At 42.8% G+C, this 27,314-nt stretch overlaps 1 protein-coding gene across 2 annotated transcripts in view; it reads right to left on the bottom strand.

The window, feature by feature from the left end:
- Usp43 (ubiquitin specific peptidase 43) overlaps positions 1-27,314 on the bottom strand; it is a 75,739-nt gene that overhangs the window by 28,971 nt on the left and 19,454 nt on the right. The window contains exons 4-12 of one of the 2 annotated variants that reach the window (XM_040269439.2): positions 21,302-21,394; positions 19,682-19,817; positions 16,369-16,504; positions 14,673-14,808; positions 11,885-11,996; positions 5,042-5,145; positions 1,504-1,581; positions 666-792; positions 241-574 (exon numbers count right to left, since the gene is read on the bottom strand). In XM_040269439.2, the coding sequence (XP_040125373.2) occupies positions 241-574; positions 666-792; positions 1,504-1,581; positions 5,042-5,145; positions 11,885-11,996; positions 14,673-14,808; positions 16,369-16,504; positions 19,682-19,817; positions 21,302-21,394 (1,256 nt within the window). Of the gene's footprint in view, positions 1-225; positions 575-665; positions 793-1,503; positions 1,582-5,041; positions 5,146-11,884; positions 11,997-14,672; positions 14,809-16,368; positions 16,505-19,681; positions 19,818-21,301; positions 21,395-27,314 lie in introns of both variants that reach the window. The other variant, XM_005332869.4, reaches the window with a different exon arrangement.

The raw sequence follows: 27,314 nt of genomic DNA, 5'->3' as shown, positions 1-27,314 counted from the left end.
GTAACTCACTTTTTTATCTCAACCATGAACCTAACTCCACATCAGCTCGACGGGTGGGACCAGGCACCCCCCTCTCTTGCACACATTCTGGTGTGCAGGAGGGAAGGAGTCAGCCAGGCCGAGTGCCCAGTCAGCATCCAAGGAGTGCCGATTCTTTTGAGGCTCAGGCCACAGCCAAGACACACAGCCATGGTCACCCTGTACAAGAGGCATAGCAAGGCTCACCTGTGTAATGCCCACCTTGCAGACTGCCGTGGTGGTTGCAGACCGCGTACAAGTCGTACAGGAAGTCCAGGGGGTAGCTGGTGGGCAGGCAGGCCGGCTGCTTCCAGGAGGGCCAGGGGCCTGGCACTGGCTTGGAACTGGTGCTCCTCTGGGCCACATGGGGAGCCATGTTGAGTCCAGAGAGCGGGAACCTCACCAGCGTGGAAAGCTTGTTTCTTCTCTCCCCCACCTGGCAGAACCTCTTGAGGTGGATGATGAGGATATCAGGCAGGGTCCACAGACTCAGCTTCACCATGCCCCGCTGGAGGACTTTGCAATGGGGGCACTTCCACGCGTCGTCCTGGGCCAGCTGGAAAGGAAGCCACCAGGAGCATGAGGCCTTCGCCAACGCAAGGCGGCCAGCCCCCTTCCCAGCCAGGGGGTGCCCTCCGGGGCGGGACCTGCTCCTCCTTGGTGTAGAACTGAAAACATTCATCCAGGGTACAGCTGGGCTGCTGGTGGGTCTGCTGCTGCCTCCAGACGCTCTCCGCATCCTGCACCCGCTCCTCCTGGAGGCTCCCAAACAGGCTGCACGGAAGGAGGGGACACCGGAGGTGCTCAGCGCTGCAGCCCCCCTCTCTCCTCCTGGACTGGTCTGATCTGTCTCTCCTCGCGGCAAACCCAGTGGGCAGCATCACCAGGTGAGGTCACAGTTCCCAGGACCTCTGCACACTTCCGACCTTGTGCTCACCCTCTCGTACAGGAATCGACTGTCTCCCCCATCAGCTCCTAAAGGAACCAAGCCTCGGGCTCATGCCCCTAACACAATGACTTGTGCCTGGTAAGGGATCAGTAAATACTTGGACTGATAATGTCCTCTTTCAAAGTAAGACTGATGTTTGATAATAAAGAACCTAAACTGGAGGCAGACAGCCTGGGTTCCAATCCCAGCTCTGTCTCATACGAGCTGTATGACCTTAAGCAATGGCTTAACCTCTCTGTGCCTCAGTTTCAACCCAAGAAATGCAGAGTAGAGCACTTACTGCCTCATAGTACCCCACACAGGAGGTCATGAAGATTAAATAAAGTGCTGAGAGCAGTGACTGGCACAGGTGAGAGCTATCTGAGCATGTGCTTCTCCTAGCTCCACCATCATGATGACCATTTCTATCACGACCATTTATACAAGGATGTGTGCACATGGCCCTCTGGTGGCACCGGGGGACACTGGGTCCATGGAAGATGTGAGGGTGCAGGCGGGCCATCTCAGCTCTGGGGAGGTCAGTTCTGTTGACTCACCACTCCTTCGCAGAACTGTCCCACTCCACGGCCAGCTTGACGTGTGGGGGCCCTCCCAGCTTCCTGAGGTGCAAGGCCCTACGGAGGGAACAAGGAACCTGTCAGAAAACAGAGGTCTTCCCACAGCTCCACTGGGCTCCACAGCCTGCCTCCAAATGCAGAAACCCCAAGATGATCAAACCCAGGCAAGCCAGTGACGGGGTTGCTGAGTCTGCTGGCCTAGTCCTAACCCTACCTCTGAACGTTCTCCCCCCGAGTGGGTCGCAGGGGTTTTTGAATACTACGAGGGCACAGACCAACTGTCCCACCACAGCCCCGGCCACCTTCTCAGTGTCTTCACAAGGCAGTTCCACAGGAACATCCCAGACAAATATGCAATACTGATGAAGACCCCAGAGACCTTCTGACTTTCCTACACCACAATGCAGAAGGGGCACCCTCAAGCCCACCCACCCGACCTCAAAAAGTCTCACTCCCAATGTAGAGAAAGTCTGAGTCAACCTACAGCTCCTCCCAACTGCTGGGCCTCAGCCTATTCTAGAAAAGACTGGTTTGGTTTAACAGAGAAGAGAAGGGATCAGAAAGAAGTGTGTGTGTGTGTGTGGCGGGGGGGGGGGGGGGGGGGGGGGTTGGTTTGCTCCAAGATCCATGAGGACAGACGCAAGGGGTGGAGAAGTCCACACCCAAAAGACTGTTGAGAATTTGTAGCCAGACAAAAGAGGGAAACACAGATGAGTCCTAAACTGTCACCAAGATGACTCAATAGAAGTTTCCGAGGGCAGAATCGTCCCAGGGTAGACTCAAGGCGCCTTCCTGCATGACTGAGAACAGGTGGAGCCAGGATCAAGGTGTGGCTGGGAGCAGCTCTCCTGGTGCAGTGAGTCCTCCTTGGTTCAGAGGACATAACACTGGGGAGCTCTCCGTCTAAGCCCCTTTCTTAGAACCCCAAACTCCCCGTTTCTACCGTGAGGAAGGGCTGCAATTGGGAAGCTCTGCCTTGATGGTGGGGGAGTGATTTCACTCTGGGGTAACAAAATTGAAAGTCCAAGTTGGATTCCTGTCTAACTCACATCCGTTGGGCCACAGAAGGGGCAGAGGGATGGCTGGCTGGCCCAATGTTTGCTCTTAGCATGGAAAGAATCATTGGTTGGACAGCTTCATCCCCTCTCATTACAGCCCTGATTCAGACAGGGAAAAGGACATTATTTGATACACAAGGAGAGAGATGCTACGGCAAGCCTAGTGGGTACATAAACATCTCTACCCAGAAGGAGCTCAGAGTCCACCGGGGGAAGCACGCACAGAGATCAATGCAATACACCCACCATGTACGTGGGGTCTCAGAAGAAGCACTTGGCTTCTCTGGAGGGCAGGCAAGGGGCATTAGCCAGGTGAGAAGTTGAGAAGAAGAGTTCAGATTGGCAAACATTTAATGTCTATGAGATGTTTAAGTAGAACAAGCAGGTGTGGCATCTAAAAGAAAAATCTAGGCTGACGCCTTCGGCCTACAGAGAGGTGATAGATCCAAGAGCAGGGTCATCCAGGAATGGAACACAGAGGGAGAAAGCAGAGAGCCAAAGGTAAAACATGGAGGCACAATACTTAAAGTCCCAGAGAGGGAGAGGAATACCTCAAGAAGACCAAAAAAAAAAAAAAAAAAAATCTAGGAGATAAATGTCTATGTGGTATATTCATTCAATGGTATATATTCAGCCTTGAAAAGGAAATTCAGACACATGCAACAATGTGAAAGAACCTTGAAGATATCATACTAAGTAGCCTAAGCCAAATACAAAAGGAATAAACACTGCACAATTGTAAATATATGAGGTATCTAGAGTAATAAAATTCATGAGGAAAAAACTAGAATTGTAGTTGCTAGAAGATAAAGAGAAGGGAAAACTGGGGGAAGCTTAATGGCTACAGAGTTTCAGTTTGGAAGGATGAAAAAATTCTGGAAATGGTGTCAATGGCTGTACAACAATGTACAAGTACATGGCAATGTAATGCCACGGAGCAGCACACTTAAAACTGGTTAAAATGAATGCATTTTATGTCATGTATATTTCATCACAATTTTTTTTTAAAGGAAGAAATTTCTAGAACCAGAAGGAATAGGCAGGGTCAGGCAGGCTAAGATGGGCTGAATGGAGGTCCTGGGAAAGGGGCAAGAGATGGAGACAGCAAGTGCTTGGTAGAGCTGTGCTGGCAGGTTGGGGTCAGAGGGGTGGAACCAGGTGGCAGTGAGATTGGGTGAGTGGCAGGTGTGGGCCAGGAACAGGTGTGCACCCGGGCTCTAGGGCCTCTCAAACCACCTATTGCAAAAGACCAGTTGGCTGGCTTGTTTCCAAACCACACAGAACACTACTTTGATCAAAAATAATAAAAACGTAACTTGGGTACAAGGTCCATTCTTTTTAAAAAAAAAAAAAAATTACTACATGCATCGTTATCTTACATCACGCTATCTGACTGCTTGGACATTTCTCAATGTCTCCTCTCAAGCTCTTATCATGGACCTGGGACAATCAGCCTGTAGGCTGGCACTGGCCTGCTGAACGGATTTTAAGGAACATAGTTCTCTGAGCACCAAGAAGAGAGCCTTCTGCCCAGTGCTGCCCAAACAAGCCCTGATGGACATGTATCCTGCTTCCCTCTCTCTCTAGAGCACCCACCAGCCCAGGGATGTAGATGGTATCTAAGTCCCCAAATCTTCCAGACTGCCCCAACCTACTTCTAGTAAAGGGAGATAATTTTTTTAAATAATAGAACTTGTACCCAAATTACATTTTTTGTTATTTGTGATCAAAGTAGTATTCTGTAATGGTTAGGAAACCAACCAACCGACTGGTCTTTCGTCATATGGAGTTTGAGACACCCTAGGAAAGAGCACACCTGTACACCTGTCCACATCAGGAAATCCTTAGGGTCTATGAGAAAATGAGCAAAAATGGGGGTGACCCACACAGAGAGCAAAATCACCCCTTAGGTAACGCACTGGCCCTTGTGGACGGCCCTGCCAAGGCTACGCACGGTGACGGGCTGTAGAGGGGGACATGGGGAGAATCAGGAAGTCACAGGCATGGCAGACACAGCCACACTGGCTTTGTCCTCTGCCCTACTTCACAGCTTTTCAGAGTTTCGGGCCAATGTTTGGGTGTCAGCCTTTCACCCACTCTAGGGGGACCCAACAGCTGGATTCAGTAGCGCAACCTCTTTGAATAAATGTGGGCATTTAGTTAGACCAATCTGGATTCCAACTTGGGCTTGCCTGTTAACTAGATGTGTGAATGTAAGCAAGTTAACTAATCTCTGAAAAGTTCAGCATCCCACCACCTTTGAAGTGGCCATAATAATATTTCTCTGGCCATAAGGGGTCAAAGAGCAGAAATTCTCTAAGGACCCAACGAGGCTGAGGATGAAGAGGGAAGAGATCAAGAATGGCTAGTACTGTGAGTGATTTTATGAATGCATTTGTTTTCTTACTGATTCTTTTATTAAAACATTTGTTTTCTTACCAAACCTTCAGCTTCCTTACCTGTCAACTGCCCAGTGACAGAGCGGCCGACTGTCCTGTGGGGATAAGTAACTACAGGCCAGAGAAAGTCCCACAACCCGGATGGAGAACAGAGACCCCAGGTTCTGTTGAGACAAAAGGAGAGGAGAGGGGTCATCAAATGGTCCTTGTGTTATATGAAAAAAAAAAAATGTTCAACATCTCTAGCAATTAGAGAAATGCAAATCAAAGCCACTGTAGTAAATGTTGGCGAGGATGTGGAGAAAAAGGTACATTCATACGTTGCTGGTGGGACTGCAAATTGGAACAACCATTATGGAAAGCAGGATGGAGATTCCTCAGAAAACTTGGAATGGAACCATCACTTGACCCAGCTATCCTGGGTCAAATGGGTCCTGACACCTCAGTTTGTATCCAAATGACTTAAAATTGGCATACTACAGTGACACAGCCAATTTAATGTTTATAGCAGCCCAACTCACAATAAACTATGGAACCTACCTAGATGCCCTTCAACAAATGAATGGATAAAGAAAATGTGGTACATACACACAATGGAATATTACCCATCCTTAAAAAAGAATGAAATTATGGCATTTGGCAGTATATGGATTTAAATTAGACTCAAGTGGCATAGAAATGACTCAAAACATGTCCATCACTTTTTTCTATAGTTTTTGTTTGTTTGTTTGTTGCAATACTAGGAATTGAACCTGGAATGCTCTGCCCCTGAGCTACATCCCCAGCCCTTTTTGAGACAGAGTCTTGCTACGTTGCCCAGACTGGCTTTCTCAACATCTTCTCTCAGCCTCGGAGTCACTGAAATTACAGGTACAAGCCCCCACACCAGGCATTCTTCAATGTGTTTTGAACATTCCTTTAATAACCAGAATTTAAATTGCCCAGGCTGGCCTTGAACTTGTGATCCTCTGGCTGGCAGGGGGGAGACAGATGTGAGTGGTGGGAATATGAAGCTAAGGGAATAACTCTATAAACGGAGCCCACTGCACTGAACCCCCACATGCTTTCACTTCTAAAAAGCAATTTACCTGCAGCCCTGCCTGGCTTCAGTCGACAGGATATGTTACATTCCTCAGCAAGCTGCCTGTTATCTGCAGGAGAAATGCAGGCCCCAAATAACACTGATCAGAGGAACACCAGTTAAGTTACCATGAAGGTGGGACTCTTGTGAACTTTACACAGACCAGATCCTTATCTACTCAGGTAGATAAGGATAATTCCCCCTAGCCATAAAATGTCCCAATTCAAACTGGTCAACATGGGCCAAAGTGACCTAGAATAGACTTGGCTCTGGGGACTTGAAAGTTTATCATCATCCTACTCTCAGTCAAAAGTCAAGAGATGGACCTGGGAGGAATTGTCTGGAAACTTCCCTGGGACCAATTTCCTACTAAACTGGGGGGCAGGAGAGATGTGCTGTCCATTTTCTCTCTGAGAGGACCCACGCCCTCCCTTGGGAGTGTCCCCTTTTCCTGTCCCTTCTCATGCCTGTTAATCTGAGCAAAATGCCTGAAACCTTTCTGACCTGATGGCAAGAAACAGGTTTTGAAGGGGTGGGACGAGGGGCCTTCATGTTGCTCCTAAAGGGCTGGGTATATTGCTCAGCAGTAAAGTTTCCCTGGGTTCAGTCCCTAGTACAAGAAAATCAAACAAACAAAAACTCAGTACTTAAAACTCAAGAGCTAGCTGGGCGTGGTAGTGTATGCCTGTAATTCCAGCCAGAAGGTTGAAGTAGGAGGACTGCAGATTTAAAGCCAGCCTCAGCAACTTAAGGAAGCCCTAAGTGAGACCCTGTCTCTAATAAAATACAAAAAAAAAAAAAAAGGGCTGGGGATGTGGCTCAGTGGTTAAGCATCCCTGAGTTCAATCCCTGGTACAGGGAAAAAAAAAAAATCCAGAGATACAAAGTTTTCATATATTAAGCAATCATTTTTTAAAATATTTATATTCTTTTAACACAGTAACCTGTTTAATACATGAAACCTTCCTCCAGATATGAATGCAGTGTATTTAAATAACCAGTGTTTAACTGGAGAAGATACTTATACAGGTCAGTAATTTAACCTATTTTATTAAGTAATTACCATCACCACCAATGAAACAATTATTTAGAAACAAGTTAATGCATATTTTACATACCACATGCAAAAGAAATGTTTATATATTTTGTAGACTCTCATCTAAATACACATTTTATCATAGTAAAATTGAATTTGAAGTGAATCCTACAGTCAATGATCTGTTTTGATGATAGATGTTTCTTAAAAATTCAGTGGAGGGGGTGGGGTTGTGGCTCAGCAGTAGAGTGCTCGCCTAGCATGTGTGAGGCCCTGGGTTTGAACCTCAGCACCACATAAGAATAAATAAATAAAACAAAGGTATGTGTCCAACTACAACTAAAAAGTAAATATTTTTTTAAAAAATTCAGTGGAGGAGCTAGGGTTATGGCTCAGTGGTAGAACACTGGGTTCAATCCTCAGCATCACATAAATGTAAAATAAAGATATTGTGCCCACCTAAAACTAAAAATAAATATTTAAAAAAAAATTAAGACTGGGGCTATAGCTCAGTGGTAGAGCACTTGCCTAGCATATGTGAGACACTGGGTTCAACCCACCCATACCGCATAAAAATTAAAAAATAAATAAAATAAAGGTACTGTGTCCATCTCCAACTTTAAAAAAATTTTTTAAAAAAAGAAATTAAAGGGATACGTATAAGGTAGGGAAGGGGCAGGGGGTTAGCAAGGATGGTGGAATGTGATGGACATCATTATCCAGACATGAATTGGTGTGAATATACTTTATATTCCACAAAAGATATGAAAAATTGTGCTCTATATGTGAATAGAATTATCATGCATTCTGCTGTCATTTATTTTTTAAAAAATCAAAAAGAAAGAAAGAAAATTCACTACAATAGTGAATTACATCATGTTTAAAAAAAAAAAAACTCTGAACCCTTGTGCATTGCTGGTGGAAATGTAAAATGGTGCGGTTGCCGTGGAAAACGGTATGGCAGTTTCTGATAACATGGTACTTCCATATCACCAATCACTTCTACCCCTAGGTCCACATCCAAGAGAACTATAAGCAGGGACTCCAACAGATATTTGTACCCCAATGTTTCCAGCAACATTATTCAAGACTGATAAAAAATGGAAACAACCAAGTGTCCATCAACTGAGGGACAAATAAACAAAATGTGGTACATACACACAATGGGATCTCAGCCTTAAGAATAAAGGAATGGGCTGGGATGTAGTTCAGTGGTAGAGTGTATGCTAAGCTGGCTCTGGAGTTAATTCCCAGCACCACAAAAATACAAATAAGTAAAGAAAGAAATCGGTCAATCAATCTACTAACTGCATGTTAGCAACTGATTCCTTAATTAACACCTTCAGCCTGAACTACTTCTAGGGCTGAGGGTGTAATTCAGTGGTAAAGCATTTTCCTAGCATGCCTCAGGCCCTGCATGTCTCCCCAGCACTGCAAAAGGAAAAGGAGGAGGTGGGTGGCTGGGGGGGGGGGGGGGGATTCTGGCATATGCTACAATATGGATGAACCTTGAATACATCATGATCAGTGAAACATGCCAGATACAAAAGGAGAAATATCATAATTCTTAATTATATGGCGTATCCAGAATAGGCAAATTCATAGTTAAAAAAAATAGAATGGTAGAGGGGGGAGGTAGGGGAAACTGGTTTCATGGGTTTAAAGTTTCTGTTAAGAATGATGAAAAATTGGCGTTATAGATAGTAGCGACGGTTACACAACATGGCTAAATGTAATTAATGTACATTTATGAATAGTTAAGATAAATAAATGTCATACATATTTTACCACAATGAATAAAATCTGCACTCAAAGAAATGAAATGTAGTTCTTCACATATCACTGATGCAGCTATAATTGGAAAAAACAATTTTTTTCTTCGAACGCGATGGGAGACATCTATAAACATACTGATGAAATGTAGGTTGAATTTTGACAAGGGAAGAAGAGAAAAGCATTAAAATTCCAGGAAAATCCAGGAGTGGTGGCGCATGCCTGTAATCTCAGCTACTCAGGAGGATTCAGCAACTTGGGGAGACCCTGATTCAAAATTTTAAAAATTTTAAAAAAAATTAAAAGGCCTAGAGATGTAGCTCAGTAGTAAAGCATCCTTAGGTTCAATCTTTAGTACCAAAAAAAAAAAAAAAAAAGTTCCTGAAAAGATGACCAGTAAGCACCTGGGAAAACAGAATGATCCAAAACAGATTCAGAGAATTGAGTGTATTCCTTTGGCTGTGGCAGCTTATATGTACTGGGAGCAATGTCATGGGGACAGGAGGTGAACCAGAACCTAGCTGTAGAGGGTTGCTATGATTTGGATATCATTTGTTTAATGTAATTATTCACCAAGGGACCATTGTCATTGAAGGTATGGTCCATAGGGTGGCACTATTAGGAGCTAATAGAACCTTTGAAAGGTGAAGCCTTGTGAGAGGTCATCGGGTCACTGGGGCATATCTTGGTAGGGACTGTGGGACCTTTGCCCATTCTCTCTTTGCTCTACTTGGACACATGATGATTTTGCTCCTACATACACTTCCACCATGATGTGTGCCATCTGCTGTCCTCGCCAGAACTGAGGCAGTCAGTACCCGTGTCCTTGAACCTCCAAAAACTATGTGCTAAATAAACCTTTTCTCTCTACAAGTCAGATTCACTGGAGTCATGAAATGCTAACTAGTACAAAGGTCTTGAGTGTGAAGTTCAGGGAGTGTGTACATTTGCCTAATCTATAACCACATTCTAGTTGAGCTGTGGTTTCAACAAAGAAAAATCAATGGCTAGAAGCCAGCTGACTTCGGAGGCGGTGGGGATAGATTCAGGGTTGGCCATGGGAGGATATACTTCCTAAGAAGACCATTAATTTCAATCTGGGAAGAAAACATTTTTCTCTGCCACCCCAACTGAGCCTCGCTGTGTGCATGGCAAGACCATCTATCAAGGAGGCACCAACATCTGCATGAAGGCAAGCGATCCTGCCCTCACACAAAGGAGTACTGCTGGCCACACGTGCACGATTTTACAAAGTGACCATAAAAATGTTTCCGCAATAATAACTTTTTTTTCGTAATTCATGCAAATAAATTCTGTCCGGCAAACTGGTCACTTTCATAAGAAATATTTTATTGTCTTCTATTCTTGGCTAAGGGAGATTCATTTTTAGAACCTTCAACAGATGTTCACAATGTTTAATGTCTTCAGTTCACTGTTGAGAATTTTTAATATATTCTCTTCAAATTATTACCATATTGAGCCAATATTTAATATAGTATTAAAAGAATGAGCCAGTGCCGTGGTGCATGTCTGTCATCCCAGTGGCTCAGAAGGCTGAGACAGGAGGATCACAAGTTCAAAGCCAGCCTCAGCAAAAGTCAGGCGCTAAGCAACTCAGTGAAACCCTCCTGTCTCTAAATAAAATACAAAATAGGGCTGGGGATGTGGCTCAGTGGTTGAATGCCTGAGTTCAATCCCCAGTACAAAAAAAAAAAAAAAAAAATGTCCAGGAACCTCACAACCATTTGGGGCACATTTTTCCTACAGAAAATTACACCTGACCACATATTTACAAATGCATCTATGGGAAAGCATCTGTGGTCAAGTTGAAGGTTTCCTGTATTTGAATTCTGCTGTCCCCATGGATGGCTAGATAAGTTCTGAAAATCAAAATGACTGTAAAGATACAGAAATAAAAGTATACATGTGGACTAGGTAAAGAACCAGGGCAGCTGAGATCAATGTTCACATAAAAGTGGTTTCACCCACTTTCAACCAGCAGCAGCAACCAATTTAGGAGATGGCTAAAGTTATTACTAGATTCTCTGACCTACTTGTAGAGAAGTTAGTTTCTAATTTGGGCACCATGGCAGATCTGCTCTGCAGTACCATTAACAAAATCCTTTAGAGATAAAGGTTGGAACAAATGTACTGAAGGTCCTTAACAAAGTGGCATTTGGTATAAACCCTAAAATCAAATGTATGGTCTTTGTTTTCTAAAAAAGGAAGAAGGCACACTAATTATGAGAGTTATCTCTGAAATCAGAGTGGTATATCCCCCAAATGAAAGACTCAAAGAGGATAGTTGGGAAGAAACAAGATTCTGATGCTACTGACGTGTCTCTAAAAATTTCAATATCTTCTGCACCAGGTAGCCATTGAAAGGGTATCTGATATCATAGAAACTGAAAACTAAAGACTTTATAAATGCCAAATATCCATGATTTTTTTAAATTTGGGAACTGCCAATCTGAGAATAACTGAACAAGGCATAAAGGTGTTTCCCCTTGAGTCCTTACTCTTAGTTTCTCAAAAACTGGAATTTATTTTAATATCTAGATTTTTCACATGTGGACTTCATCCTCAATTGTAACTTTCCACAGAAAAGATACCTCCAGTCTCTTGCAATTTTTTGATCTTACAATATAAATTTATGGCACTTATCAATTTTACAATTTATCACAATGTGCTATCCTCTAGGAAAAAACCATAGATTTACAAAATTGAGAATAATAATAATGTAAATGTTTCCCTTGATTCCAATAGTGTTTGGAAAAAGTAAAGAAAAAGTTCCGTGCATGAAATGTGTTTGGTAATAATGCAAAGATTAAAACATCATAAGCCATAAAGTGGTTACTTTCTTGCACATAAACCCAAGTTGTTTGATAAAGCAATGAGCACTGTTATTCACAGCAAATTCTTCTCTCTCATGAGTCATCCCTGGATTCCACCCTCTTACACACACACACACACACACACACACACACACTGACCTGTGAGAATTCACACTGACCTGTGCGGGGGCCTCACTCCTCATGAGATAGCGAACCTTACTGAGAATACACTGCTGGAGTTGAGCCCAGGAAATAGTTCTGTCTTCCCTTATCAGGAAAGGTGGTCCAAATCTGAAAATCCAAGGAAATCAGGTTATTTTATTTTAGCAGAGGAGAGTCCCCAACAATACCCAACAATCATGAGTGTTGGCTCCACTCATGGGTCCTTTCCATTGGGTAAGTAAAAGGTTAAGAGTCAAATACAATACAAAACCACCAATCAGAAAGCATCATCACTTAAGAGACAGGGCCTTGAGTGTCTGTGTATACAAGAGGCCCAGAGATGCAAAGCTTGGGAGGTACTGCAATGCAAAAAGACTACTCCACTGACTGGTAAAATCCACAGTAGAAGAAAGAGACCAGAACATCAGAACCAGAGGGAAGCAGGGTGGAGATGAATCCAGATGACACTATTGTCAGCTTTGTATTTGGGGAAAACTCTCATTACTGGAGATATTTTCCACATCCCAACCTACAGAACTCACAGAAATGAACTTGTCGGGCAAAAGAACACTGGATGTGCCTGTGGTTGCAGGTCCTAACTCTGCCTGAGCATCACCAACCTTATTCACTCTTCCCTGATCATGGGAAGAGCCAATGTAGCAAGAATGTGCAGTAAACTTTGCTAAAACACAGCACAAAGATGAGGTGATGTGTGTGCGCACCCATTGAATGGAAGATCAGTTCATTTAACTAACCCTGTATTATTAAACATTCAAGTTGCTTCCAATTTTTTATTTAAATACTACTTGCTTATGGCAGGAACTGCAATGTATTCTCATACATACACGTTGGCTATAGATGACCAATCGTTCCTTTGGAATAAAGTTCTGGAAGTGCAAAGGCAAGAAGGCCAAAGCTGTTTATCCGCAAACTGCCCTCCAGAAAAGCAATACCAATTTGCTAGTGAGGCAAGTTCCCAATTCTCTGGACTCTTGCCTGGAATGAGTATTTTCAATTTCTAAAGATTTCTCAATAATTTGAAAGGCTAACAATAGTATTTTGCCATTGCAATCAGAATTTCTCCTACTAATGCACTGAATATTTTCACCGATGCCTGTATTTCTTCTGTGAACTCGGGTTCATCTCTGTGGTCTCATTTTACTGAGAGTGTATTTATCTCATTAGTTTCAGAGAGGGGAGAGCTAGGTTTGTACATAATGGACATGAATCCTTCCCCTCTCACAGGACATGAATATTTTTTCTCATTTGTCTTTTACCTTTTAAATTTGTTTTTTGTTTAAAATGTTACATATATTTTAAAGATTAACCTTTTCCTTTATGGCCTCCTCCTGCCTTACGTGTTCAGTAGCCCCACCACCCAAAGACATAAATATTCCCCTACACTGTCTTAGAGAGTTTATGGTTTCCTTTTCTATAATTACCTCTCTGATCAATCTGTGATTTATTTATATAAAGTTATGGCAAGGATAAAGAATTGATTATTTAAAATAAAACAAATGAAAAAGTCAATTAGCTAAGCATATTTACTGAATAATTCATTCACTCCCTAAAAATGTAAAAGAGTTACCATTTTATCATAATAGATACTTTAGACTATAGTACATTGATTTAATTGTATATATTATAGTATTTCAATAAATAAATTTTATCGTGTTTTAATCATAATTCCTCTTTATCCTTCCCTCTTTTAATATTTTCTGTTTTTTCTTAACAACTTATTATTCCAGAAAAATTTTAGAAACATTTTTATCAATCTAAACATATCTTCTCAGAATTCCATCTCTCTCTCTTTTTCTTTTTTGGCAGTGCTAAGAATTGAATCCCAGGCTTTGTATATTATTAAGCATGTGCTCTACCACTGAGTTACATCCCCAGCCTGGGATTCTATCTTTTAACACGTTGTTTGTATTTTAAAAATTTTATTCTATTTTGAGTAGATAAATAATTACACATATTTATAGGGTTGTTTTAATACATGTATATAACATGGAATGATCAAATCAGGGGAATCAGAATATCCATTACCTCAAAACATTTATCATTTCTTTGTGAACACTATTTAGACCTAATAAGAAAGCTATCTGGTTTTATTTATTTGTAAGGTAACCAAACGATTGCTTTCCTGAATGTTTCCATCCATTCTAATCACTTTCCGTTTCTTGATTTTTCTGGACAGACTACCCTATAATATACAAATAGTGGCAATTTCATTTCCTCTTTCATTTATTTATTTATCTGTTTGGTTTTACTCATTGAGATGGAATCTTGCTAACTGTCCAGGGTGGCCTTGAACTCATGATCCTCCCACCTCAGCCTTCCAAGTAGCTGGGACTACAGGTGTGTACCACGACACCCTGCTTTTTGCAGTACTGGGAATTGAATCCCCAGGGCCATGCACATGCCAGACAAATGTCCTGCCTCTGAGTAAACACCCTTTCCTCTTTTCTTAGAGCCAATTTCTTTGAGCTCAGCTGACCGCACTGCCAACCCTCACAACACAATATAAAATAATAGTTGGTGAGGGCAGGAATAATTGTTCTTGCAATTAGCAAGAAAACTCTGATGTTTAATTGAGGATGATGTTAGCCATCTGCTGAAAGCAATTATTTCTAATTCTCTTGTTCGGAAAAATCCCTTACTCCCTTCTCCTGGTTTATTAACCTTGGGAGTGGATATTTAATTTTATCAAGTTAAAATTATTCTAGACAGAATCCCAAGTACAGGTCCACAAATCCCAGACATGAGGTAGAAAAAAAAAAAAAAAATGGTTGAAGTGAAACATACCTGCTAGCCTGTTGCCCTGACCCCACCAGGTTACAGAAAAGGATTAGCACCTTGTTCTCACTGTGGAGAGGCAGGGAGAATCGCTGACCCTCTCGGGCTGCCAAGCGTGGAGACCCCAACAGACCCGATGGATGAGCTGGAGGAGACAAAGGGTGTTAAAGAAGCTCCTTCGCCGGCCCAGAGCCTTGGCTTCTCTACCCTCTTCCTTTCTGAGCATCTATTCTCCACCAGAGGAAGGACATCGGGGTTATCAAGCAGGAGACAATAAGGTTCATGGTACCTGTGCCATCAGGCATCTGCTACACAAAGATCACATGCATGAATTTGGAGTTGTATTTGGCCAATAATTTTAAAATCAAGGCAGAGGTTTAATGGACTCCAAAAGTTGCTTTTATGCCTTGATCAGAGGGCCCCCAGACCAAGATGGTGAAAGGCTTATTTATGGAGGAAGAAGAGGGATTCGACTATTCTCTATTGTTCCAGATTCCAAAGCTCAGAGTGTCCCTGTGGATTCAGAGAACATCAAGCATCCAGTTCTCCCAGCCTGCAGCCACAGTCGGCTGAGGATTTGGAGCCAGAGCACAGGATTCATAGGGGGTATGGCAGTCATCCCTTACCAAAAGGAGACACATCCCAAGGTGTTCCACAGATGCCTGAAACCTCAGATACTACCAAACCCTTAAAAGCTATTGTTTTTTTCTTATACATTTATGCCTATGATAAAGCTTAATTTATAAATTAGGCACAGAAAGGGATTAACAACAACAAAAAAACAAAACAGAAAGAAAAATTATGGGTTTGGGCTATATCTCAGTGAAAGAGCACTGTCTAGCATGTATGAGGCCCTGGGTCTGATCCCCAGCACCACCAAAAAAGTTATGATATGTCACAATGTATCCCACTATTATGTGTAAACATAATGTACCAATAAAATATGTAATCATTCTAAAATTTATGAGTTGTTATTTCTGGAATTTTCCATTGAATATCTTCAGCCCACAGTTGAACATGCGTAACTGAGACTGCAGATAAGAAAGCCATGGATAAAGTGAGGACAGTTATTATACTATAATACTGGCACAAAGTCCTTTAAAGAAGAAATAGGAGCCTTCTAGACTGGCTAATTGGGCCAAAAGAGAGACTATTAGAAATTGACTGTGTCAGTTTAAGATTTAGGAAACTATGCATCAGGAAGTGGAAGTATTAACAAAAAAGTCATTTAACTAATTTCTTGGGCCATCTACTGCACAAATTTGTAGAAATTTTACTTCAAGCACAGACCTTGAATCATAAGCATCCCAGAAATGAAGATCCTACCAGTACCTACACGAAATAGTGCTTCTCAAACTGCTGTCCCTGAATCAGCAGCATCCAAATCTCCTGGGAACTTGTTAGATATGTGAATTCTCAGCTCCATCCCTACTCAAGGCCTACAGAATCAGAAACTCTGAAGACAGAGCCCAGAAATCTGTTTTAAGAAGCCCTCTGGGTGATTCTAATATTCACTAAGGTTCTGAAAACCCCACTATTAGCTGAATAATTTCTAATATCAACCTGTGCACATCAAATTGCAAGAAAAATAAACCTGAAACTTTAAACACTAAACTCAATGTTTTGTGACTCAGCACTCAAAGAGGACCTCTCAAACCCATAACTCATTATATCCAAATAAAAATTATTGAAAGCACTATTATACCTGAGAGAGTCCCTTGGCCCGGTGACGGAGGAACTTGGAAGGCATACACATTATCTCCCTCTGCAATGGTATTCAAGTCCTCTTCATCAAAGAAAGACCGCTGGAATCCATTGGGATACAGTTCAACCAAGATCACCTGAAATGAGAAGGATCATTTTTCCTTTTGATTTCTCTAAGAGAACCTAACAGATAAGAAATTGAAGTGACAGAGAGTCTTAAAACTCCTTTTACCCTTTCCTTGCAAAGTGCCTACACATTTTAAATAATAAAAATCAGATTGACCACAGACATCTCAACCACAATCCATACCCCCCAAAAAAACCTTGAAAATCTAAAGTTTTATATCCAGCTAAAGTATCATTGAATAATAATAATAATAATTACTATTATTATTATTATTAAATAAAGACCCTTCAGATAAAAACTGAGCATTTACCACTTACAGAAGTTCAATGAGAGAATTTCCAAGTAATTTTACTAACCTTTTTTACATTATGCCATATGTGAAAAATATGTTTATGGAACACAGATTAAACACAGGAGATGGTTTGGTAATGGAGGAGAAGGGTGACTACCTTGAGGATCCTAGCTGCCCCAGACCTAACTCTGCTGCCCCAAGACCAAAGTAATCAATAACCTAGCATTTATAACATTTATAACTATATAATCCATTCAAGGCACATTTGCTGGGAAATTCTCTTGTAAAAGATACATTTCAATATTTAGGGGAAAAAACCGAATCAGAAGGAAAATGAGTTGTAAGAAGAAAGGATAAATCAAAGAAAATGGAAAACATAATGAATACTACTTTTGCTACAAGTAGGAGAGAAGGGAAGAGGTATTAGGTTACAAAAAATAATACCTATCTATAGTTGTCTAAATCAAAAGGTAAAAGGGTAAGCCAGACACAGTAGTACATGCCTGTAATCCCAGAGGCTCAGGAGGCTGAGGTAGGAGAATCACGATTTCAAAGCCAGCCTCAGCAACTTAGAAAGGCCCTAAGTAACTCAGCGAGACCCTGTCTCTAAATAAAATATAAAAAAGGGCTGGAAATGTGGTTCAGTGATTATGCATCCTGGATTTACACCCCAATACCAATAAATAAATGTAAAAGTAAAAAAGGGACAAGGATGTAGCTCAGTGGTAAAGTTTCCTGGGTTCAATCTCCAGTTCCAAAACAAAAACTACTTTAAAAAAAAACAGTATAAAGGTAATTAAAATACACCAAGATCTTAACATTAGCCTTTGTTAATGATGCATACTAACATTTTTATAATAAACATTAAAAGCAATAAATAAAATATATATGTCCCAAATCACAAGACAAAAAGTTGTGAATTCAAAAGAAGCAATAAAGCTGTAAGAGTCAAAAAAAAAAAAAAAAAAAAAAACAGGAAAAGCAGGGTGAGTAAAAATCATAAAATAAGATGGCAGAAATACTTTTAAATGTATCTGTAATCATAGATTTTTTTTTAAAAGTGGAAAAAACTGCTAACAAAAAAAATCAAAATAGATTTCAAGTGCCACTCAAAAAAGTTCCTACATGCCATGCATGACAGTGCATGCCTATAATCCCAATGACTAGGGACACTGAAGCAGGAAAATCCAAAATTTGAGGCCAGCCTCAGCAATTCAGCAAGACCCTGTCTCAAAATTTTAGAAAAAAGTGAGAGGCTGGGGTTTTAGCTCCATGCTACAGTGGGGTGAAAAAATAAAAGAAATTCCTATACTAGCATCCCCAGTTTTTTCTATCTCCTTGAACTAATATATCACACCTTTCACATTTCTGACCATCCTTCTACTATTATTCAAACTCTACCTCTCCAGAATTTTGATCTTTTAGGACTTCCATTTTCCCCCAAAACTTCCCTCACCACCACCCCCAGCCCCCTTCCCCTGACACACATGTGCACAATAAGTCTCCTAGAGTATTTTAGAGTTTACAAAGCAAGATACATATTTTCCCCCTATTTAAAATCCTCATTAAAAAAAAACAAAAAAACAAAACACTGTAGCTGGGCACCGTGGCACATGCCTGTAATTCCAGTGGCTCGGGAAGCTGAGGCAGGAGGATGGAGAGTTCAAAGCCAGCCTTAGCAAAAGCGAGGCTCTAAGCAACTCTATGAGACCTATCTCTAAATAAAATATATAATAGGGCTAGGGATGTGGCTCAGTGGTCGAGTGCCCCTGAGTTCAATCCCCAGTACCCCCTCCCCCCCAAAAAAAAAAAAAATACAGAGAGCGGTTGAGATCAGAGAGACTGTTGAAATGGGGGCAGGAAGGAGATGCAGGGATGGTGGAAAGGCTCAGGAACCATGGTGGCTATATGGGTGTGCACGTAAGTAAAACTCAACAAACCACAACTTTAAGGCCTGTACACTGTATCGCAAATATGCACACCTTAACAAAAAAGTTAAAAATATTTTTTAATTTAGCAAAAATTCTATGAGGTAATCAGAGAAGTAAAAAAAAAAAAAAAAAAAAAAGTTCAATTTACAGCTAAAGAAGGAGAAAGGAGAGGTGATGACCAATCACTTACATGGTCCAAAGTCAAGGGGCCTAAGTATGGCTGAACCCCTCTGAGCCCTTCCCATTCGGCCATACTGCTTGTCACCTCTAACCCCACTGTGTTACAAGGACCCCTCCAGTCAGAGTGAATTCGGTCCTATACCAGGACTCCTTTAACAACAAGAGAGAGCCATCCCACCTTCCCCTGATCTCCTCTCTCATGTCACATATCTTTGTCTCTCCTAGTTGTTCCTCATATTTCATTTACTGTCCCTTCAGCATCCTGGTTTATATTTTCAGGAGTAAAAATACAGAAGAGAAGCTCAGGCTCTAGAAACAAAATACCTGAGTTCAAATCCTGGCTCAGCCACTTCCTGGCTGTGTGACCGTGGGCAAGTCACTCAACCTCTCATGACTTCTTCCCTTGCTATCACAATGAGGATACTTTAGTAATAGCCACTTTATAAGAGGGGTTGTGATCAAATTGGCTATGAATAGAAATGAACATAAAATTCACAGAATGGTGCCAGGCACTTGGTAAACGTGACTGAGGTTAGCTACGGTCAGAACTATCCCCATCCCAGTCACCATCGCCTTCTCGGAAGGCAAAGCATCCTTCTGAGGTCATCCTGCGGGACGTGGAGAAAGCCAAGGCTGGGTAACCTCAGACACCAGGAACTACTCATCAGACAAGAAACCCATGAGACATGCTGGAGTCACCTGGGAACCACAAATTAGCCTAGGCAGCTGGCCAGGTCAGCATTCTGTCATCCAGTGACCAGGCCCCCATGCAATTCCATCACACCTCATCTGCAGGGACGCCTCCTTCCTCCGCAACCATCTTCCTCAGGGAGGCCACTGTGCTGAGGATCGGCACAGCCAGGCCAACCCGCAGGAACCGCTGGCTCTTACAGAGGAAGACCAAGGTGACGCTCAAGAACCTGGAAAATAGGAATGAGCCACATGGTTAAAGAACGGACAGGGCACAGTTTGGTTCCTTGTTGGGTCCCTGCACTTTAGGTATACTGCCACCAGGTGGCAGCAGAGAGCCAAATCTCTTTAAACTGCTTTTTCAAAGAGTTAAAAAATGAAACAGTTTGGGATGAAGAAACACTTCACTACTCTAATGGTTAATAAATAAAATGAAGCAAAAATAAATTGTAAAGTTTGTAAAGCAACCAATCTGCTTCTAGTACAAATCAACCCTATTAATGATTCTCTCCTTTTCATTTTTTTTTTTTTTTCCTGGTACTAGGGATCAAACCCACCGTGCTTACTGCGGTACATTCCCAGTCCTGGCTTTTTATTTTGAGACAGGATTTTTGCTAAGTCACTGAACATCTCCCTAAAGATGCTGGGGCTGGCCTCAAACTTGTGATCCTCCTGCCTCAACCTCCAGAGTCACTGGGATTACTGGTGTGCACCACAGCACCTGGCTGATTCTCACCTTTATAAATTAAATTTACCCTGGGAAATATCTGCTTCCACTTCCCACTCTCCCTGCTGATTTACCAAGGGCCATTTTCCTGACTGACGTTTCTCCTATCCTATCCTATTCTGTAGTAGTGGCCCAAGTCCCATAGCTAGTTAGTAGGGCTTAGCCTTGAACCTAGGCAGCCTCAGAGGCCACAGTCTCAGCCCTGGGCTATGCTGCATCAGGCCAGGAGTTTTAGGGCCCTATCTAATGGTAGCATAAGTCATGACACAGCATAAGTCAGTAGTTAACATTTGTGACACACAGCACAGGAGATCGGAGCAGAAACAGAGGTTAACCTGGGAAAGATTTATGAAGGTGTGTCTGCAGCTACATCCTACAGATGCAGAAATGTCAATAGGTAAAGGGCAGGAGAAACGATATTTAAGGAGGTGGGGAACACAATGAAGAAATGTGTCCATCTCAGTGGCTCCCAACCTTCAAGCTCACGAATATTCCATGACACTGACATGGGCCAGGTGACTTCCTGGCCACTGCTGGGATGGCCTTCTGTATAGCAGGCTGCAGAGCCCTGAAGCCTTTCTCCATCCCAGCCCCTGCTTCCCTTTATCTCATCTCCCCTCTTCCTCTTTCCTTGCTCCTTTAAGAAATCATTTCTCTACAACTTCACAAAGAAGAAAAAACACTTTGAAAATAAAAACAAAGGGAATCCGTAGTGACTGATTTGCTCTGACCTGCTCCTGTCTGACCAGGGGCCAGCTTCTCAATGGGACACAGGCCTGGTGCCCACACACACAGTGTTATGGTGTTCATTATTCCCTCCTCTGCTAAGGAAGGGATGTAACTTTGTCACATTTCATAACTGATGGCCACGTGGCTACAAGACTGGCTTCTAGAGAAACTCTGAGTTTTGTTTTTGTTTTTTTTGTTTTGTTTTGGAAGCAAAAGGAAGAAAAAAAAAAAAACATGGCGGACTCATATCTCACATACCTCGTCTGGCGCAAGGGGATGGGAAGGGACACACACAGGAAAGGATCAAAGGTGTTGCTCTGTTTCAGGCAGTGGGGGCAGGTCAAGGAAGATCTGTGAGGACAAAGAACAGAGAGCCAAGTGTGAACACGCAAACAGTTGGGTGGCCCCTTGAAAAGTTCAACATAAAATTCCCATTGCCCCTCCACTCCCAGCAATTCCACTCTGGAAGAACTGGAAACAGGCATTTAATGGATCCTTGTACATAAATGTTCCTAATGGTCCTGCTGCCCCCAAGAGCCAAGAGGTAGAAATAACACAACTGTCCATCAACAGATAAGTGGCCAAGCAGAATGTAGTGTAAGCACGCCGTGAAATATCACTCAGCCATAAAAAGGAGTCAGTCCTGATATAACGTGGGTGAGCCTTGAGAAAATGATGCTAAGTGCTCAGAAAAGTCTCAGATGCAGCCAGGTGCAGTGGCACGTGCCTGAAACCCCAGCAGCTCAGGAGGCTGAGACAGGAAAATCGCGAGTTCAAAACCGGCCTCAGCAAAAGCCAGGTGGTGAGCAACTCAGTGAGACCTTGTGTCTAAATAAAATACAAAATAGGGCTGGGGATGTGGTTCAGTGGTGCAGTGCCCCTGAGTTCAATCCCTGGTAACATACACACACACACACAAAAAAAAAATCTCAGATGCAAAAGGCCACATTATGTATGATTCCATTTATAGGAAATATCCAGATCAGGTTAAGCCACAGAGACAGAAAGCAAATTGGTGGTCATCAGGGGTTGCAGAAGGGAGAATGGAGCATGGCTGCTGACTGGGTAGCAGAACTTTATTTTTCTGGGTGATAAAAATGTTTAGGAACTACACAGAAGTAGTAGTTGCATGGTGAATGTAATGTAAGGCCACCGAATGGTACATGTTTAACATCACTTTAAAAGAAAAGTAAAATGGTCTATTTTTATAGCAAAGGACTTTTACCCCAATAAAAAAGAAAAGAAGAAAGCTTAACCACATGTTAGTGCATTAAAATGGGGACGGGCCCTATAACCCCTCTGGATAGTAACAGCATGCCAGTTTTCAAACTGAAGGGCTCTCAGGACCATCTTTGCCCCTGCGTCTCACCTTCCTGGGTCCCAGGATTATATAGGCAACTTTTTAAATATTTGGATGCCCAGGCCCTACCCCAAAGAGGTTCTATTTCAAAGCAGATGGGGAGGGGGCCCAGACATCAGAATTTTAAAAGTTCCCTAAATGACTCTAGTGCTCACCTGGAATGGCCATTGATGTATTCTGCCCTCATTATTATACAGAGCAAGAAGCAATAAAGCTCAGGAAACACCGGCAAATTGTAACAGTTGACATTGAAATGACATTTACTAGGAACTGGGCATCCCTCTAAGCATCAAGCACATATTACCCCACGTAGTTCCCATCAACAGTCAGCATTTCACCCATTTTACAGAAGAGAAAACTGAAGCACAGAGAGGTTAAGTAGCTTGTCAAAGGACACACCACTCTGAAGTTCCAAAGTGAGGCTCCATTTCTGTGCTCCTCATCATTCCTGAATTCTTGAGTATAAATGAGTAAGGAATTGCTTACTTCGGAGTAGATATTTATATATTTATATTCTTTCAACTCCACCTTTAACACTTCCTTACTTCAACATGAACCACTGAAAAGTGAAGCACAATTTTATATTCCACATGGGTGCACGAATTTGATTTCCCTGACTGTATAATTCACCATATTATTCCAAGATACAAGGGGTTTCCGCACACTCTGCTCCTTATCCTAAAATCTGCATGAACTTCGTTGGGGATACAGAACGATGCCCTCCCTCCCCAGTAGCCTGACTCTGTGTTCTTTGCTCTGGACAGTCTCGCCTGGGTTAAGTCAGCAGGTAAGCTGGAGCAGGTTTCAGGACCAGGCTTCCTGAGTCCCTTTGGAAAGTGCTGGTCCTGCTCAATTGGTTTTCCACTGAGCAGACAAAACAGGAAAACCCAGAGGCAAGCAAGAATGCAAACCTGGGGTTGCCACCCAAGGAGAACCTGAGGCCTCTGCTCACGGTGAAGTGAATCTTTCAGATGTCAATTAACAGAATGAACACAAGTTATCAGAAGGTCAACAAGTGATTTTAGGAAACAAGACTTCCAGTGGTTTGGGAAATATTTTGGTTGTATCATGAGGAATTTTGGGTGAGTGTTTTGCTTTGTTTTTTGTTTTGTTGTTTTCTAGTTCTGGGGGCTTGAACTCAGGACCTTGTACATGCTAGGCAAGCGCTTGACCACTGAGCTACCTCCCTGGCCCCCATTGTTTTATGTTTGATCTAATATCCCTACTCACTGCCTCTGGCAAATTTCCCCTTGGAGAACCATGGTAGTGTTTTGGTAAAAGCAGCATAAAAACCACAGTCAGGACTTGGCAATCCTGGGGTCTGCTCTGTAGCTGCCCTTTCCCCTCCCAGTCCCCCTCCCCTTTCCCTTATTACCTAGGGAGATATAAAATTGTCCTGAAGGATGTACTTTTGTCTTTGGGGAATTTCCAAATCTCCATTTCACATTTATGCAAACAAAGAGAGTATTTTTTGTTGACTTCTTCATTTTTTCAGCCTATTTCAACTAAGCTGGGCTGCATTTTTTTTTTTTCTCCTTAGAGTTACATCATATTAAACCGGGCCAGGGATATGACCTTTACATTGAGCCCCAAATGTGTATCAGGGAGTAAGAGATGTATAGTTTGCAGAAAATTCAGAATGGGCTAATATTATTTTATTCATGCGTTCATTCATCCTGTAGTGCTGGAAATAGGACCCAGGAACCCCGCACATGTTAACCCAATGCCCTATGACACTGAACGACATCCCCTTTAAATACTAACTGGGGATGTCGCTTCAATGTTAAAGTGCATTATTGAAAATATGATATTGTTTTCAAAATAAACTATAGAAAGAATAGGAAATACACCCGTTCCACCAAAGTGGAGAAATGAGGATAGGAAATGTGACCAATAGATCTGACATAAGGCCACTTCACTCTTACAGAAAGCTCTGGCTATGGGAACAGGCTGTTGTGATACCCCAAATGTGGCCTGAGAGGTCCTTTCCCTCTCCCTACCTCCTCCAGAGCTCTTGCTATCCTGTCCTATTAAACCCTGGGCTCTCTTAAAAGAAGGGGACAGAAAACCATCCCAACTGCCTTTCCATGTTCAGGGACCCAATTCCCCTATGATATTCATTGTCCTTGTCAAATTGTTTCAAAAACATACTCTGCCTCGTTGGGCAGGGTGACACACACCTGTAATCCCAGTTACGAGAGACTCAGGCAGGAGGATGGCAAGTTTCAGACCAGCCCCAGCCACTTAGTGAGTTCAAAGGGCTGGGAACGTAGCTCAGTGGGCGAGCAACCCTGGGTTCAATCCTCAGTGCCAAAAATCAATTAATTAAATTAAAAACATACTCTGCCTAAAAGGAAATGTTGTCTGAAATGGGAACAACAGATTAGACTTTCTGAAAATCAAGTCTAGGAATGACAGGAAGAATTTGGAAGACACACACACACACACACACACACACACACACACACACACACACAATCTCTGCTCAAGCCAAAACTCCAACATCACAACAACATTTTTCCTAAAACCCATAATCTCCAGCACCTAATACTATTCCCTCTTCTCTCCTTCAGCTCAAAAAAAAAAAAAGACCCTTAAAAAGAGCTTCAGAGGGGGATGGGGTTATGGCTCAATGGTAGAGCACTCGCCTGGCACATGCGAGACCCTGGATTCGATCCTCAGCACCACATAAAAATAAATAAGTGAAATAAGGGTGTTGTGTCCAAATACAACTAAAAAACTAAAATATCTTTTTAAAAAGGGTTAAAAAAAAAAAAAAGCTTCAGAGGGCTGGGGATGTAGCTCAGTGGTAGAGTGTTTGCCTAGCATACATGAGGGCCTGGAGGAGAGCCCCAATATATTTAAAAAAAAAAAAAGTTTAATGGGAAATGGAAGAGGGAGAACCTCAGTGTGCAGAGGCCTGTGAATTACTCCATAGTTTCACATCCATTCCCGATTTCACGCAATTCCATAAGGAAGGTTGATACCATCCAGGCATGCCCTTCTGCATGGAAACAGACAAAGGACAGCAAGTGCCAACCCTCCCAGGCCACCAGCTGTCCCCACCCCACTGCTGCAGAAAGTCATTTTCCTGCACCCTGAAAGCCGTCACCTGGATGGGGTTTCTAATGACACTTTACTACAGATGCTCAGGCACCAAGCAAGTATTTTTAGCAGTCACCAGTCCATTTTTAGCATCAATGCCTGACGTCTTACTCATCATCCTACAGGGGAGGACTCTACTGAAGACAGCGCTACTCCTTAATATCTGATCAGCTCAATGTCCCTTGCTCAGGGATCTCCCGACTCACCCACACCAAGGCAGGCACTGGAGACAATGTACTGGAAGACACCCTCCTCAGCGATCACCAGGTAAGAGTTCAAAAAAGCCCTGGAGTCACCCTACGATCTCATCTTTCCCTCAGTCCCTTCACCCCTAGGCCTAAGTCCACTAGCAAGCCTTGGTGACAATGTCCAAAACATACCCCAAATCCAGCCATTTCCCTCCATCTCCATGCTACCTTCATGGTTCCAGGCACTGCTATCCCCCACTGTGATGACTATGTAGCAACATCAAATTCCACTTCCACTGTCACGTCCCTCCACTGCCATGACAACCGGGTCATCTCCTAAAATGTAGAGCTAGAACACACCCTGCTTTAACCTCTGCAGCAGCTTCCTGTGTTCCCCCAGCCGACCTTCACCTGCAGGGTACTGAGGACTGAACCTGGGGGTCTTCTATCACTGAGTTACATCCCCAACCCCTTTAGTTTTTGATTTTAGAGCAGGTCTCTCTCTAAGCTGCTGAACATCTCACTAAGTTGCTGAGGCTATCCTCAAATGTGGGATCCTCCTGCCTCGGCCTCCTAAGGAGCAGTAATTACAGATATGCACCACCACACCTGGCTTCCTGTGTCCTTCTGACTGAAACTCACACATGGACTAAAAAACCTGCCTTACCAGGCTCTGGCCCACCTCCCTGGCCCCGTCTCCTGCTCTCTCACCACCTGGCAGTCACATTAGCCTTCCCATCTCTTGAACTTGCCGAGATCAGCCCCTTGGCCTTCGCCCCTGTCTGGAGTGCCCCGTCCCTGGTTACTTGAATGGTGAACTCCTTTTACCCAAGGCTTGGCTCAAATGTTCCTCTGAAAACAAGCTTTGATGATCACCTATCTATGCTGGCTGCCTCCCCACCTCCCAGGTTGCTCCCTCTCATTCTCTGAGCCCCAGCTCAGGTTGTTGGTTGACTGGTGTATTGTCTCCTGTGCCCCCAGCAGAATGTGAGCTCCATGGGAACAGGGGCTGGGCATTGTTCGCAGCACCTCGCACAGAACCAGGCACATGGTAGGGCACAAACTAAATATCTAGAGAATGGGAAGAGCTGTTCCACATATCCTCAGGATTGGTCCCAGGACCCCACTGCAGATACCAAATTCTGTGCATGTCCCTGTCCCTCACATAAGAGGGAATAATATTTGCACAGAACCTACACATCCTCCCACAGACTCTAAACCACCTCTAGATGGTTTATCACACCTAATACAATGTAAATGCTACGTAAAGAATTGTCCTACCAATTGATTAGGAAATAATGACAAGAACAATCTGTATATGTTCAATACAGATGCAATTTTTTCTCGGTACTGGTGATTGAACCCAGGGGTACTTTACCACTGAGCTGCATCCCCAACACCCCCTGCCATTTTTTTTTTTTTTTTTGGAAGGATTAACAAAAGTTTCCAGGCCCTTTTATTTATTTATTTATTTATTTTACTTTGAGACAGGGTCTTGCTAGGTTGCCCAGACTGACCTCAAATTTGTGATCCTCTAGCCTCAGCCTCCCAAATAGCTGAGATTACAGGCATGCACCACCATTTGGCCAGAAGTGACTGTTTTCTAATATCTTTACCC

Source organism: Ictidomys tridecemlineatus, chromosome 3 (genome assembly GCF_052094955.1).
Source record: "Ictidomys tridecemlineatus isolate mIctTri1 chromosome 3, mIctTri1.hap1, whole genome shotgun sequence".
NCBI classification, from domain to species: Eukaryota; Metazoa; Chordata; class Mammalia; order Rodentia; family Sciuridae; genus Ictidomys; species Ictidomys tridecemlineatus.
Note: the sequence above shows the minus strand (reverse complement) of the source record. Positions and strands in the feature narration are given on the sequence as shown.